The sequence below is a fragment of the Piliocolobus tephrosceles genome, chromosome 3 (genome assembly GCF_002776525.5).
Source record: "Piliocolobus tephrosceles isolate RC106 chromosome 3, ASM277652v3, whole genome shotgun sequence".
Lineage (NCBI taxonomy): Eukaryota > Metazoa > Chordata > Mammalia > Primates > Cercopithecidae > Piliocolobus > Piliocolobus tephrosceles.
In genome coordinates, this window is record NC_045436.1 from 103,453,213 (window position 1) to 103,466,151 (window position 12,939).

Here is a 12,939-nt window from a genome sequence, read left to right on the forward strand (position 1 = left end):
ATCTATCTATCTATCTATCTATCTATCTATCTATCTATCTATCTATCTATATGTATATTTTCCTCATAACCCCATTTGTGGTAGGTATATATTTACCTATATATGCCTCTATATATATTCACATTCATATATATATATATATATATGCCCAGCCCCTCTCTCTCTGTGTGTGTGCGTGTGTGCAGTTATATTAAATGAATCATTGTATATAATGCCTGACATATATCAGTACAGGGCCTGACACATATTTCAGTAAATATTAAATATGAATATTATGGGAGCATTTCTCATACTGATGGTAAAAGAAAACCAGTGGGTTTGGGGTGGGGAGTAGTTAATAAATGGGTGGTAAGGAAATAAACTACCCCTCTAAGAAGATAAGCTTAAGTTTGTTTTACTCACAAATAATGTATTATTATTTTCTGTGAGATACTTAGAGGGTTAAGATACTAATGCAAGCTGGGTGGGGTGGCTCACGCCTATAATCCTAGCACTTTGGGAGGCTGGGGCAGGAGGACTGCTTGTACTCAGGAGTTTGAGACTAGCCTGGGCAACCTCATCTCTACAAAAACAAAAGTAAGACCTCATTTCTACAAAAACAAAAAAATTAGCCGAGCATGGGGGTGTGAACTTGTGGTCCCAGCTACTACTTGGGAGGCTGAGGCAGGAGGATCACTTGAGCCCAGGAAGTTGAGGCTGCAGTGAGCCGTGATTGCACCACTGCACTCCAGCCTGGGTGACAGAGTAAGACCCTGTCTCAAAAAAACAAAACAAAACAAAACAAAACAAAACAAAACAGCTAATGTACATCATATAAAGGAAAGCTTAGAAGACACTTCAAGCATTTTTGATCTTGCCAGAATTGCTTCCATCTCAGAATATTTGTAAATAGTTCCCTGAATTTGTGTGGACTGAACAAAATATGGGAAATGTTTTTCATGCTAGGCAAATCCAATCTCCTATTAATGGTATTCATAAAGTCACATAAGAGACTTCAGTTCTGGTCAGAATCTAGAATCCCAAATGAACTGAGACAGTGTTTAAAAGAGAATATTTCAGTTTGGTCACTAACACTTTTAAAGTTCAATGTGATTTAAAGAATAGATATTATTCAGAGATGGAACTTCTAAATAAAAATATTGGCAAATAGTTCCTGAATCATGATTTTGAGGCAATGGGTAATGCCATGGCCTAGGGAGACAGGCTGTCTCAGAGTTCTAATTCTGGCTCTGGTGGCACCAGTGGGGATTAGTGATTTATATCAGTATTTCAGCTTCCTTTTCATAGGTTTGCTTTTTTTATCTAGCCCAGGGGTCAGCAAACTATGCCCACGGGCCAAATCTGGTTCACTGTTTATTTTTAACATTTTTAAGTGGTTGGAAAAAAAAAAAAAAGAATAATATTTCTGATATTTGTGAAGTATATAAAATTCACATTTCAGTGTCCATAAATAACCTTTATTGACATACAGCCACATCCATTTGTTTATGCTACCATGGCAGAGTTGAACAATTGTAGTGGAAACCTTATGGTCACAAAAGCCTAAAATATTTACTCTCTGGATCTTTCCAGAAAAGGCTTGCTGGCCCCTGGTCTAGCAAATAGTGATGGTGACTGGATCAACATGTCTAACAACACTGTGAGAGAACATTCCTCATAGGGACACTTCACAGGAGAGGATCATATGATCACACTGTCCATCAGTTCGTAAATGCCCCAAATGTCTGCTGGCTGAAATGACATTCGCCAGAATTTCAAAGGATTAAAAACATTTAAAAAACGTTCTTTGTACCATGTTAATAGCTTCTTTCAAGTGTATATTCTAATGTGTTTTAAGTAGGAAGGGAATTTTGAAAAAAAAATCTCAAAAACTTTTTTTTAAGTAAAAGAACACATAGTAGTTAGCTAATACATGCTGTTTTCACCAATGCCTTTATTTAGTTCGTGTAGAGTTACTTGTGTATATAGAATTATGTTTTCATACCATAAGCAACTCCTACTCACATTCTCTAAATGATTTGCACATATTATAACTAAGCAAAAAAAATAAAAAATATATACAAGCTTCAGGGCTGCCTACAGACTTAGGCAGACAAAAAAAGAGATTGTCACAACTGCTTTAGGGTAACAGATATAATTGCATGGATGTTAACTTACAGAACTAACACAAAAAGGAAAAAAAGTTAAGATAAGGGAGTGTTGTAAAATTAAATGCCTAAGCAGCATATTTAACTGGTGAACAAGAAAATGACTAAACTTTATGCTACAACACAATTAAAATATTCCCACATTTTCATATAAAGTATATGTCAAATATTGGCTTACATTTTCAAATGACAGCAAGTTAATGTAGCCAATGACATTATTTATTCAACCCAGAAGGAGTCACAATTGCAGACATGTATGGTAAACTTTTATTGACGTTGTTACATTATTATCCCAAAAACTCAAAAATTGGCCAAACTTTTTTCTTTCAAAGAGACATCCGTGAATCTATCTCATAACTATTTATTTCTCAGCTGGCCTATTATGTAACACAGCTGCAGTAACCATCTAAGTAGGTTGAAGTTTTACTAAATTAAAAATTTTACAGCCTCCAGACCCATGAAATGTTCCATCCAGGAAAAGTTATTTTGCAAATGTGCAAAATAGGTCTGTGGAGTTACACAATCATAGAAGCAGGAGAAAGAACAACTGAATCAGAGGTAAAAGTCTAAAACTGATTGGTATACCAGATAATTATAAATAACAGTTTATGCATACATATACATAGATAAATGCATAGGAACATAGACACATTAGCTAAAATAGAGATAGATAAAGAGTGAGAGAGATAATAAAGTATTTGGTCCCCAGTATAAACTATTATTCTTAACCTATAGTCAATGATTGCATTTTAGGGAATCTCTGAAGTCCTCAAAAGTATGTGCATTTTTGGTAGTTATTTGCCTTTGTTTTTTTTTTTTTTTTTGGCAAAAGGATCAATGCATTTATTAGATTCTTTAGGCACTCATGTCCTCTAACTTTTCACCTATCTCCTAAGAAATCCTTCTGGAAAAGTAATTAGAATGGAAACTTTTTAAAAATTGAAATGTACAAAAGTAACATGTCATTGTCTGAGGGTATTGGAAATAATTAGTACAGTTGTGGCTAAAGGTAGGATAAATAACATCTTTTTTTTTTTTTTTTTTTGAAGGGCCTAATTTTGTTTCCAGGCAGATAAAAATCACTTTAGATTAACCTTCAACATTTATTTATTTTTTTTTTCCATAGCTACTTTTTCATTCCTCATCCTCTTGTCTTTTGTGTTCACCTCTTCTTTTCTTTCCCTGGAGGAAGGCAGAGGAAAGTATACCTCCTAGTTTTAGTTATTATTGATTTTAGGCACTGGGTCAGATGTGCCTTTTAGGGTCTGGAATATTGACAATTGCCCTTGAAAGCTATGATGAATCTTTGCTTGATCAGTGGACTGAGTCCCAGCATATGATTAATATCAGGTGTCTTGGTTGGTTGTTAGACAGTGAGTGATAACTTGGCCAGTATGTGAGGGGAGTTTGTGAAGAAGCTGACCAATTTCAGCAATGTGTGTTCGGTAATGAAAGAGAATTGGATCCTAGAGCGTAACAGTTGTCTATAAGAAAGCACTCCATCCATAGAATCCACCTTTGTTACCTTTATTCATAATAAGGAAGATCACTGCAGGAAAATGTCTGTTTCTCCCCACTTTTTCATGATGGGATTGTTGTGGCCTTAGAACATGCTTTCAAAAGAACTGTAAGTGGGCATCTCTGTCTAGTGCCTATTTGTATTGTACATTGTGTTATAAATAGCTGCTAAAAAACCAAAATGTCTACCTTATCAAGTGCCAAAATTCTCATTCTTAATGAATTAGTCTAGAAAGATACCAGTGTATCCATTCCAGTTCAAAAAAATAACTTCACATGCTCATATTTCAGAAAAGAGACTCCAGACCTTTTTTATTTTATTTTGTTTTTTGAGATGGAGTCTTGCTCTGTCACCCAGGCTGGAGTGCAATGGCGAGATCTCTGCTCACAACAACCTCCGCCTGCCAGGTTCAAGCGATTCTCCTGCCTCAGCCTCCTGAGTAGCTGGGATTACAGGCACACACCACCACGCCCGGCTAATTTTGTATTTTTAGTAGAGACGGGGTTTCTCCATGTTGGTCAGGCTGGTGTCCAAGTCCCACGCTCAGGTGATCCACCCGCCTCAGACTCCGAAAATTCTGGGATTATAGGCATGAGCCACCGCACCCAGCCTAGTGTTAGCTTTCTAACCTGGATCGAATTACTTCTCTGTGCCTCACATCTGTCATTTGTAGAATAAAGATAATGACATTGCCTGCCTTATTGAGTTGTAGTAAGGATTAAATAAAGCGATACATGCGAATAGCCTGGAACATTGCCTGGAATTCAGACGTCTAGATACTGACAAGGCTACAGACATTATAATGGATACTGTAGTACTCTGTCTAGATCCCAAAGACTGGTATATTGCTTGCTGAAGGCACAAAGAGATTCTCATGGGAATTGTTCTACAATGCAGCAGGAAACAGCTTCACCCAAGTTTATCTGTCTCCCTGCACCCAATCAATGACTAGCTGGTACCAGAAAACAAAGCCCCAGCCCCTCAGTTTGAAGAAATCTTGAGAGGGATCACAGCCTCAGGGGACCCCACTGGATCAGCTAAGACTTCAGTTGCTATGGCATTGCAGGGCAGGTGCTCCTGTTACATCCTGCTTTCCTCACTTCCTCGCAGAAAAAAATATCTTCAGAGAACCTTTCCCATGACAATCTAATGTCATTCTCCATCAGTGTGTGTTTGCTGGAATCCAATCTAAGATTACAGATAGATGTAAATAAAACGTTTTATCTCCATTATCCTGGAATTGCAGCTAAGTCCCACCCCCTACCCCCCAAAAGAGGCTAAAACCCCACATTCTAAGTTGAAAAGACCAATGGAAATTGTGCCTAGCCACTTCTCTGCCAGGTTTACTGAGAGAAAGCTTTGCATTTCTGAGAACCCAAATGGCCCTGACTGTTTTGAAGGGGAAACTAGAAATGAGGAAGTGCTACTTGGAGAAAGCAGTTTTCAAAATCAACACTGTTTTTTGAGGGGGAGGACTAGGAATTCTCCCAACTATCGGAACCAGAGTATTGCTGGTAAATTTTGATGTGTGTTAGAACAGGGACCCACTCCTTCTCTAAGTCAAGGACTCGTGATGGCCTCTGAAGCTTGGCAAGTCACTGACCTTGCTGGGCACTGAAGCTGATAACCCGTGGAGAAAATGACAAGACAAAGGAGGCAGCAACAGTGGAACAGCCTGCATTTCCCTTACCTTGCAGGCCAGGGTACATGAGTTTCCTAGTTGCTGAATAAACACAAAGCAAGCAACTGACCTTTGAGCCCTTTTGCTGTAACCCATCCAACAGGACCATCCCAATCCCAGGAGAACACTAGCATGTGAAGTGGATTTCTAATTCCAGAGACCCTGAAAAATCCACACATGCACCTGTGAAAGATTCAGCCTTTAGAGAGGAATGTCTGTAATGATTAGTCAGTGTGAAGGGGCCATGCCCCAGCAATATCAACTGTGTAGGAAGATCTCTACCTTCTTCCATTAGCCTCTAGGTTTCATCATCAGAAAGGAAGGCAGAAAAGTAGGAAAGGAAACATGTAAGGAGTTTCTCTCCACTTTAGCCACTAGAGTGACAAAGAGGTCTTTGCTGCAACAGGGAAGAAAAGGTCTTATGCAACAGGAAATAGTTCAACCTAGCAGAGTGGGGGCAGTTTCATAAGACTGAGATTTCTCCATAAGCCTGGTAAATATATGCACTTCAATAAATATTTGTTTAGCACCATGTGTTATATTATGCTATTCCCAGGTGTTCGGTATACAGTAATAAGCAAGAAAGATGTGGTTTCTAAATATATGGAGGTACATATAGTCCTCCTTTGTCTTATTTTGCCTATTTCTTTGTCATTTTATTTTTTTCTCTGAGAAACTTCTCTCCTAAGAAAGCTATTACATCATTATTCCAATAATTATTCTTTATTTTTTAAAACATTTCAAGGAAAACTCAACTAGAACACATTTAGAGAAGCAGAAACCAACTGCAAGTTCTTTCTTCAAGAACTGTTCGTTAAAGATTTGCCAATCTTTCTTTCTCAACCACATTTCCCAAAAGTTTGGACTTTGGCCATAGAAGTTCACTTCAGTCTAAAATTTGGCATGTCTGACAGAGAAGACTTCAAATTTGCCAATTTGGCTGATATCCCTTTGAATAACAAGTAGAGAAATAGGACAAATTTAGAGCGAAAAATCTGTAACTCATGGCATTATTCAGAGAGATAATTCATTTCATAGGATAATGAATCTATAGGAAATCAACCCTAAAACACAGTAGAGTTATTTTCAGATAGGTTTTTACAAAAGCCTAAAATATGCATACAAATATAGTTTGTAAGCAAATATAAGTAAGTAATACACAAAGACCTGAGACACTCAATTTTATTGAAAATTCTTGTTTTATTATTTTTATATGATTTTCCTTGGTTTCATAGGATATTTCAGTATAAAGCAAAAGTAAAAATAAAACAAAATGAAAATTTCTACGTATATATAGATACATACGGAAAAATTATCAGGACATACAGCGCACATATGGATAAACTATATTAGTAACACACACACAAATGTGTATGTATGCATGTAGCACTAGAATAATGGCAAAGAGCTTGCTAGAGACTTTTGTGAGTTCTGTTGGAAATCATTATGGACAGATGAGATTAAAATATGTAATCCCCTCCTACTCACTGATAATCTCAGGATAGTTAGATTTCAGTTAGCTATCCATAAAGACAGAAACTTATTGGGTTTGTAAGCATCATCTTTATGATAGATTTTCAGACGTGGCAATTGAAATAATTTTATAGAGAAAGCCAATCTAGAATAAATATGCCTTATGATGATCTTCTGCCAGGTAGGCCCACAGACTGCTGAGGGTTCTATACACGTTACCAACCACATTTCTGCAATCCTTGCTGCCTCCTATGCATTCCGACAAATAAAACCAATCTGTTGTAACATCCCAAATTCTCATGTTAAACAATTACACAACTGAAAAACTGAAAAATATTATCTTCTCATTCCCACTTGCAAAGATAAATTAATTGTTATGCTATCGCTGAATAACCCCAATAATGCAAATATTGATGAAAGTAATCTGATACAGAACCCACATTATCACAGAAGTACAGAAGCATTTGCCTGGAAATGCCACCCTGATGTCAAGGGCACATCAACAAAGCCCCAGTGACCAGGATGAATGGCACAGACACTGGATTCTCAATGTAGTGCTTTGTGTTTCCAGCTCTGTCTTCAAAGACACATTTGGAACACTTCTCTTCACACTCCATAAGATGACTTAGAATTATAAAACCTAATTTAGCAGCGATTACATACTGTATTAATAATTCAGGGAGCATCTTTTCAAATGATCTAGTTGCATACTATATTTATCTCCATAATTACAGAAGCAAGCTCGAATTTCCTATAATTGTTTTTGAAAGGACAACCTTCAGATTCCATATTACACAGTCTTAAACTTCTTAGGCTTTGTTCTTCAAAAGCCATTATGTCATACGCACTGCATGTGAAACAGATGATTTAGAATAGCAATGTTGGAGAAGAGGTTTTATCCATTACTTTCTGGTCTTGAGGACATGGCTCTCTCTAAAACAGTATTGAAAATATCCATCTATATTACTTGAGAAGTTCTTCACCAAAAGATGAAACCTCCTTGCAGCTAGCAGACTGAATGGAAAAGTAGACCTCTAGCATTACTGGAGATAAAGAGTCAACCACCAGTTCAATACCATGCTGATTTAAAAGCCAACATGAGCTATCGTCTGAGAATAAATCGGAAAAGAAATTTCCTCTACTGATACTTCAAAGACTTTGTAACATCTGGAATCTGGTTCTATACAGGGTATTCCACTAAGAAGTAAGAATAAAGGGATTTTAATAAGGCAAAGAAGATTCAGGTTTCTTACAATATGTTCTCCCTGGAGGGAAACAAATAACACATTGCATCTGACTAACCTTTCTGCACTTCAGCGGCATTAATTAACATTTAGTCATGGATTCCATCATGAGCCAGATGAACTTAGTACTACAGCTGTTTTCATCGAGGGGAAAATATGCCTTTCCATTTTAGATTCCCAGCATTGATAAATATGGGAAAAAGACATTTTATTGACTGTTTTGTGGCAGCATTATTGATAAGAACTCCATATTACTTCCCCAAATAAATTCACATCAACCCTAGACTGTGATCAAATCAATATCAATATTACATAAACTGGGTCAGCCGGAGCCAATACTATAAAAACCAGATTCCTACCTCCCTTTTTCTTACATTGAGGGATAAGGAAAGGTTGAAGAACTGATCAAAAAGGTAGGTATCATGGCCTTGGAGGAATTGTTGCTGGGTGAGTCAAAGATTTTAGTGAAGATCAGGTACACTAAGAGGAATGAATACAGATGACTAGGAAAAACGAACGGATGTTTCAAAAGTTTAACTGCAGGATTTGATGTCTTGGCAGAGCTGTCTTCAGCTCTACCAGCGAAACATGTGGAAGTGGTTGGTTGGGAGCAAAGCTGAGGTACAGAACTGTAATACTTGGTCAGTATTACAAGTATTAAGGAGTAAGAGTTTTTGTTTTGTTTTGTTTTGCTTTGCTTTGCTTTTAGCAAAACCTCCGTTAAGATGCAATTTTGTGAGGAAATATGTCAGTGACTCCACTGGGCAAAGCATTCAACCTCTAACACCTTGTCAAATTTCATATCACAAGAGCACTATAAAATCAAATTCACTTCAAGAGTCCTGAACAAATACTGTGTCATGACTTGTGGTCAACTATGGAGTCTCATGGACCAAGGAAAATCCAGTAGTTACATGGTCAGAGTATGTGTGTGTGAGTGCATTCATTTGTACTAGTATATAAACCTGCAGTTATTATCTGTGTCAATACTAACCAAACCTCAAATTAAGGTTCTCAGTCATGATTCAAAAAAGAATGAAATCTGTCTGACCTATCTTCACCTTTACCAACACAGGATGACAATAATTTAATCAGACTAGGAAAATATCTTACCTGGAACTACTTCAAAAAGGAACTTCCCTGGGTTCTCTTCATTGCAGGGATGCTCAAAAACTTTATTTCCAGACAGGAAAATAGCACCCTGTGAACACAAATACTCAAAACATCAACATCATCGGATAGCAAACATTATATATCATCATTATAATCAGTGAATATCCAAGGTGTATCTATAACCCAGTAATACAGTAAGATGCATCAGCCTCTTTTATATTCCAAATAATCAAAAATTATGTGCCAGAATCATATTCACTCCAGATTTAACGAATACTTGTTGAGCATTTAATATGTATAAGACTAATATATATGTTAGCTGCTAGATTCATCTTAAGCACCAATTTATTAAACACATTCTGTGTGCCAGAAATTTTACCAAGTATTCTACCCACAACGTATTATTTAATTGTTAGTATAATCTTACGATGTAGTTATTCTTTTTCCCATTTTATAGCTGTGCAAACAAGGGAGACTTAGACAAAGTTGTGATAAGCCTTGATAAGCCTTCTCTTATCTCTTCACTCTTCTCTTTCTTTGCTCTCTCTCTCTTTGTTTTTTTTTTTTTTTTTTTTTTTTTTTTTTGTTGTTGTTGTTTGTTTTTTGAGATGGAGTTTTGCTCTTGTCACCCAGGTGGGAGTGTAATGGCGCAATCTCAGCTCACTGCAACCTCTGCCCCCTGGGTTCAAGCAATTCCACTGTCTCAGCCTCTTGAGTAGCTGGGATTACAGGCACCTGCCACCATACCCAGCTAAATTTTGTATTTTTAGTAGAGACGGGGTTTCAACATGTTGGCCAGGATAGTCTTGAACTCCTGACCTCAGGTGATCCACCGCCTTGGCTTCCCAAAGTGCTGGGATTACAGGCATGAGCCACCACGCCCAGCTATCCTTTCTCTATCTTTACATTTCTCTCTTTAGTGGATCATTTCATTCAGTGCTGAGATATATTTAAAATTCTGTGCCATTTAAAAAAATTGCTTTTGACTTCCCACTATCATTCTATTTTTTTCTTTGCCTATTGTCTATACTGAATCTATTTCCTCACTGTATCCACTGCAGCCTGGTTGATGCACCCAGCATTCCACTTACATGACTCTCACAACCTACATGTTTGATAACGTTCACTTTTCAGTGACTTGACTTTCCAGTAGTGTTCATCACTATTGACCACTTTTTCCCTGAAGCACCTTCTTTCCTTGTTTCTTGGTTTTTTCTAGGTTTTCCCCTAATTTCTCTGTTGTCTGACTCTAACTGACCTTTAAATATTAGAGTTTTTAAAAAGATTTATCCAATAATTTCTTCTCTTCTGACTCTAGTACTCTCTTTCTCCAGCCTATCTCATCCATGTCTATGACTTCAATAACCAACTGTAAGCCAATGAATATCAGAGTAATATTTCTAACCTAGGACACTCTGAGCTTCAGATACATTCAAAAGCTTATTTGACATTTCCACTTGGGTATTTCAAAGTCATCTCAAACTCAACTTAGTCAAATTAAAATGCAAGTAAATCTGGCTCTCATTATGTATTCCCCAGCTCAGTGACTGATACCCTCTTCTATTCAGTTGCAAAAGCCAGAAATGTATAAATCATTATCTCTACTACCTATCTCTACTACCACCACTCTCTAATTTCAGGCAACTATTATCTCTCGTCTTGAATTTTTCAAATGCCCCCTCACTGAATTCTCCACAATATTCTAACATCTTTCAATCCATTTTTATTTTTCTTATTGCAGCTGGAGTGTTTTTAGAAATAAAACTTTGGCCAGGCGCGGTGGCTCACGCCTGTAATCCCGGCACTTTGGGAGGCCGAGACCATCCTGGCTAACACGGTGAAACCCCGTCTCTACTAAAAAATACAAAAAATTAGCCTGGCATAGTGGCTGGCAGGCGCGTGTAGTCCCAGCTACTTCGGAGGTTGAGGCATGAGAATGGCGTGAACCCGGGAGGCAGAGCTTGCAGTGAGCCGAGATCTCGCCACTGCCCTCCAGCCTGGGCGACAGAGCAAGATTCCATCTCAAAAAAAACAAAACAAAACAAAACAAAACAAAACAAAACAAACAAACAAACAAAAAACACTTTGATCTTGCAACTTTCCTGCTTAAAAATCTTCCACGGCTTTCATTTGCTTTAGGAAAAAGGTCGAGGTGGTCTGGCTCCACCCACATCTGTAAGTTAATGTTTCTGCTCTTAAACTTTGTTGCTTTCTATGGCTTTCTATCATCCAGCAACTACCCTTCTATAAATGGCAGCATACTCCCATCTACCTTAGGACAACATTCTCTCCCTGGTAATTTTATATTATTTTTAAGATATACTTCTCTTAAAATATACTTTTTAAGATATACTACATTTAAAATATACTTGCATAGATTCTTGAATTTTTCCTGGACTGATTTACCATTGTATATAGTTATGTTATTTGTAAGATGAATTGATTAAAGTCCATCTCCCTCATTAAACTGTAAGGGAAAAATAATATGTGTTTTGCTCCCTAATTTACTACCAATGCTAAGCATTTTGCCTGGCATATAGTTAATGTCTAAAAATGTGTATTGTTGAGTGAATGGGAACTGTTAACATAATGAAGCCAGTGTTAAAAACTAAGTGTGCTGAACTCAAAAGCCCATGCTCTTGTCCACTGTATCATGTTGTCCATTTTTCCCAGCTCAAAAAATAGTACTATTTAGCTAAAGTAGTATTTTACTCAATTTTCAACCTACTTGGTCTGGCACAGAAAATTATAGTCCTCAGCCATTTCTCTCCTTCTGGGCTTAGACTGATAAAGCATAGCACTCTCCAACCAAAACCCAAGAAATTGTACCTTAGAAGTATCCCTCTCCCTCCATGCCTTACAAGGTGAGGTATTGGAGAAATTCCCTTTGTTCTTCTCTAGGAAGTACCTTTTCCTGCTTTTTTTTTTTTTTAAATCATACCTAGTTTTCTCTGGCCTATAGATCCCATTTCCCATTTTGTTTCCCTATCTTTGAAGTAATTTTTAAAAATTGCTAAATACTTTGAAGATACTCATTGTAGTAAAGACCTTTTATTACATAAATGTAATCTATATGGTTTCTACATAATGTGGTAAAAATAATTGTTTCAATTAAGAATTTATTCTACTTACTGAAATGACTTTGCGAAGTAATTCATTTTGTGATTTATCTCAGTTTTAGAACATAGCATCTAATATTCATTTTATCCACATGTGTGTTTGTGTGTGTATGTATAGCTCCTGTTTAATTCTATATCTTCAGGCTCTACTTAAGATCTTGAATTGTACTTGTGCCATATAAGTTGAATTCAAGCAACACTCTGGCATAAATGCTACCTCCATGAAATCTTAAGCTATCACATTTGTTAATTTAAAAACTCCAAGTAATGCTATCCTTTGTTGTCTTTTTTGTACATGTGAAACAGCTACTTCTGGCTGAAATTTTTATTAACATTTTCTTATTTGACATTATATAAATTGTATATTTTGACAAGTTTTTCAAACAAATTATAACATAAAAATAGTAGTTTAAATATCAACAGACAAAGTTTAGGGCAGGATATGATCTAATTGACAAACATTCACTGTGGTTAATTTACTAAGTCATTCAGTAAATAAAATAAAGTCCTTTAACTGCAATTGTTAACTTGATCACATTGTATAGAGTCCATTCTGTAAAGTCCATAACTAAGGGAAATGTCTTAATTGTGATAGTTATTTTCAAAGCGTTTAGCAATGTTTACAGTGTTGAAAATGCAGGTA

General features: G+C 36.7%; 1 protein-coding gene across 4 annotated transcripts in view; it reads right to left on the reverse strand.

Moving 5' to 3' along the window:
* The window catches only part of ARHGAP24 (Rho GTPase activating protein 24), a 514,735-nt gene that overhangs the window by 267,390 nt on the left and 234,406 nt on the right, over positions 1-12,939 (reverse strand). For all 4 annotated transcript variants that reach the window (XM_023198115.2, XM_023198116.2, XM_023198114.2 and 1 more), the window contains exon 3: positions 9,178-9,265. In XM_023198115.2, coding sequence (XP_023053883.1) covers positions 9,178-9,265 — 88 coding nt within the window. The remainder of the gene's footprint in view (positions 1-9,177; positions 9,266-12,939) is intronic.